Below are 2,655 nucleotides of genomic sequence, written 5' to 3'. Positions count from 1 at the left end.
TTATGTAGCTTTTTATGCATGTAAACCAGGGGTGGGGAACCTCCGGCCTCCGGGCCGTATACGGCCCGCGAGACCATTTGGTACGGCCCTCGAGGTAATTTATAAACACACGCAAAAAAGAAAAAAATTCAAGAAATCTAGACCGCAAAATAATTAAACAAGCTTGTTTTTCCTGGCCAAGGTCAGGGTCCTTGAACACAGCCCGAGCCTAACGTGTCATCACGTGGTATATGTCTCGTCTCACAGGAGTGTAGTTCTAACGGAGAGCACCAGAACGCGGCTCCGGGCCGGGACTTCACAAGTTGCAATACCCATAAGGAGCTGTACACATGCCGCAGTTTTTGCGTGGCTGTGTCTTTAGTTGAAAGCCCAGTGGCGATCTGTTCATCTGTCATACTGATCATACAGTCAATAACTTTGTTGTTATTAGCATCTGGTTAGCTAGCTATGCTAACGAATATAAGAAGCTTTTTCTCCAACCAGTGAGGTAAAGGCACATCTTTATATGATCATTATAGTTATAGAAAAATAAGAGAATAAAGTAAACAGGTATACAATACTAATATGACAGTAAAAAAAAAGTTGTTATAAATAAACAAGAATACAGTTTAAAAGGGAAGTGATTTGTAAAATATCCATAAAGAAATCTGCTTACAGTTCTGTTTCATATGGGTGTTGAGAGATGTATCCATAGATCTCTTCATGTTGCTCTCAAAGTGCACCAGATTGATGCTTTTAACTTCAACATTTAAAAAAAATCTTCCTGGTGGTGCATGCCCCCAAACCCCCCGAGATGAGGTTAGATCCGCCCCCCCCACCCTTAAATCATGTCCACATGGATATGAAACTAAATACATTTGCACACATCTTGTGTCCATATCTTTCTGTTTTGGTGGTCATGCCACGGTGTATGAATGCGCGGGTCATGGTCAAATATCTGGATTAAGAGGTTGCTTTTTCTTTGCACAGCATGAAAGAAACGCGAAATGAATGGGCTGTGATTTGAGTTTTTTAAGCAGATGTTGAGTTCAATAATTTGTACGGCCCTCGAAGGATGTTGTAAAAATTGAAATGGCCCTTGAGAGGAAAAAGGTTCCCCACCCCTGATGTAAACGGTCTGCAGAGTCACAAACCCTCAAAGTACACCCTGTAGCGAGTAAAACTCTAACACAGAAAATACCTGTCTATGCTGCCCCAGAACGCCTCGTTGGGGATTTCTCTTTTTCCATTTGTTTCTTCCGGGAACCACATGACGTCATGCGGTTCCCGGAACCAAAATGGACCAATCCGCGGAGCTCCTCACACACCAAGAGGGGTGGGGACCTTTAGCCTAAATGTTCAACTAACAGGGAGTCCCCTGGTTGGTAATAGACGAGTTGGGATCGCGGAGAAATGCTCTCCGCAGACCCATTCTCACAGCATTTATAAACCTTTCTCTTATTCAATAACAAGCCACACTTATTGTTTTTACTTCGGCTGTGAGTGTTTGTGTGTTTGTGCACTTGCTGAACGTGCGCAGGGACAGGGAGTAACCGAACGGCAGCCTGTTGTACTCGTAGGCCACCCCCTGGAAGGCAAAACGCAAAAACGTTCTTTGTCTCGGAGCAATTTCGCCATGATGTTTTCACCCGAACAGTGAAAAACATCAAGTGGAGTCTTCACACTAAGCATTAATTGTTTCCTAACCCTGCTACGCCTGCCATAATGTCCCTGTAACCGCATAGCGCGGTTTATCACCCTCACCCGCGCATGCGCACTTGCTGCCTCCTTTACTGGAGTTACAACCTGGGCAGCGAGTGGGGAAACTGTACTGACAACATTACGTGGCTGTGTGGGTGTGTGGAAAGCAGAAACATTCAAACTGGAATACAATTCAACTCTTTTATTGTCAAAGGATGACTTTACAACAAAAGGATCGGACAGGGAGGAGGCAGGATTTGCCCTCGTGTCCTGGCCGGAGAATTCCCCTGCCGAGACGCTTCCTCCCGCCGCCAGTCAACTCCTGGAGGACGGAGCTCCCCACCCGGTACCCCTACGCTGCGGTGGCACCGGAGTGCGGACCGGAGGAGGAGCCCGATGGATTCTGTCTGCCTGTCCCTGCGGGGGTCGGTACTGACCCGGCACCTCAGAACGGACCGCGGAGGCAGAGGGCGCTCTTGGGACTTTCACCCGACGCCTCTCTCCGCTTTACCACCGCCGGACGCACTCCCCCTTGCGGAGGGGCCGTGAGCCAGCGGCAACATGCGGCTGAGCTGAGCCTTTTCCACCTCCAGGCGGTTGAAGCGCTCAGTGACCGAGGCTATCGATCCAAAGAGCCCTCCCGTGGCAACGGGGGCCCCAAGGAGATCATCTCGGTTCTTTTTAGCCAGGGCGGTCAAACCTAACCACACGTGACGCGACGCCATGGTGGTCAGTGCCATCACCCGACCGGCTGCGGAAGCCATCCGAATAATCACTCCCGTCCTCAGACGGGGGGGCGGGAGCGTCCTGCTGAGGGGAGATCAGCGACACTCCCAACACACCTAGATTATTGGCCGCCGCCACCATCTGCACCCCGAGCTTGAATATCTTATCCAGATAATCAAGCATCTCTCGGTCACGCGGCAGCGGGGGCAGGGGCCTTCTCCCCTCTGCCCACCCAGCTGCCTGTGGAAG

The 2,655-nt window shown here is 49.9% G+C and overlaps 1 protein-coding gene across 1 annotated transcript in view; it reads right to left on the bottom strand.

Moving 5' to 3' along the window:
* Positions 1 to 2,165: 2,165 nt before the first annotated feature.
* The window catches only part of itga4 (integrin alpha 4), a 16,561-nt gene continuing 16,071 nt past the window's right edge, over positions 2,166 to 2,655 (bottom strand). The window contains exons 26-27 of the mRNA XM_010791108.1: positions 2,424 to 2,646; positions 2,166 to 2,380 (exon numbers count right to left, since the gene is read on the bottom strand). Of these exons, the coding sequence (XP_010789410.1) occupies positions 2,166 to 2,380; positions 2,424 to 2,646 (438 nt within the window). The remainder of the gene's footprint in view (positions 2,381 to 2,423; positions 2,647 to 2,655) is intronic.

The sequence above is a fragment of the Notothenia coriiceps genome, unplaced genomic scaffold (assembly GCF_000735185.1).
Source record: "Notothenia coriiceps isolate Sejong01 unplaced genomic scaffold, NC01 NC01_scaffold00035195, whole genome shotgun sequence".
NCBI lineage: Eukaryota > Metazoa > Chordata > Actinopteri > Perciformes > Nototheniidae > Notothenia > Notothenia coriiceps.
The sequence above is the reverse complement of the archived record's forward strand: the minus strand, read 5'-3'. Positions and strand labels throughout refer to the sequence as shown.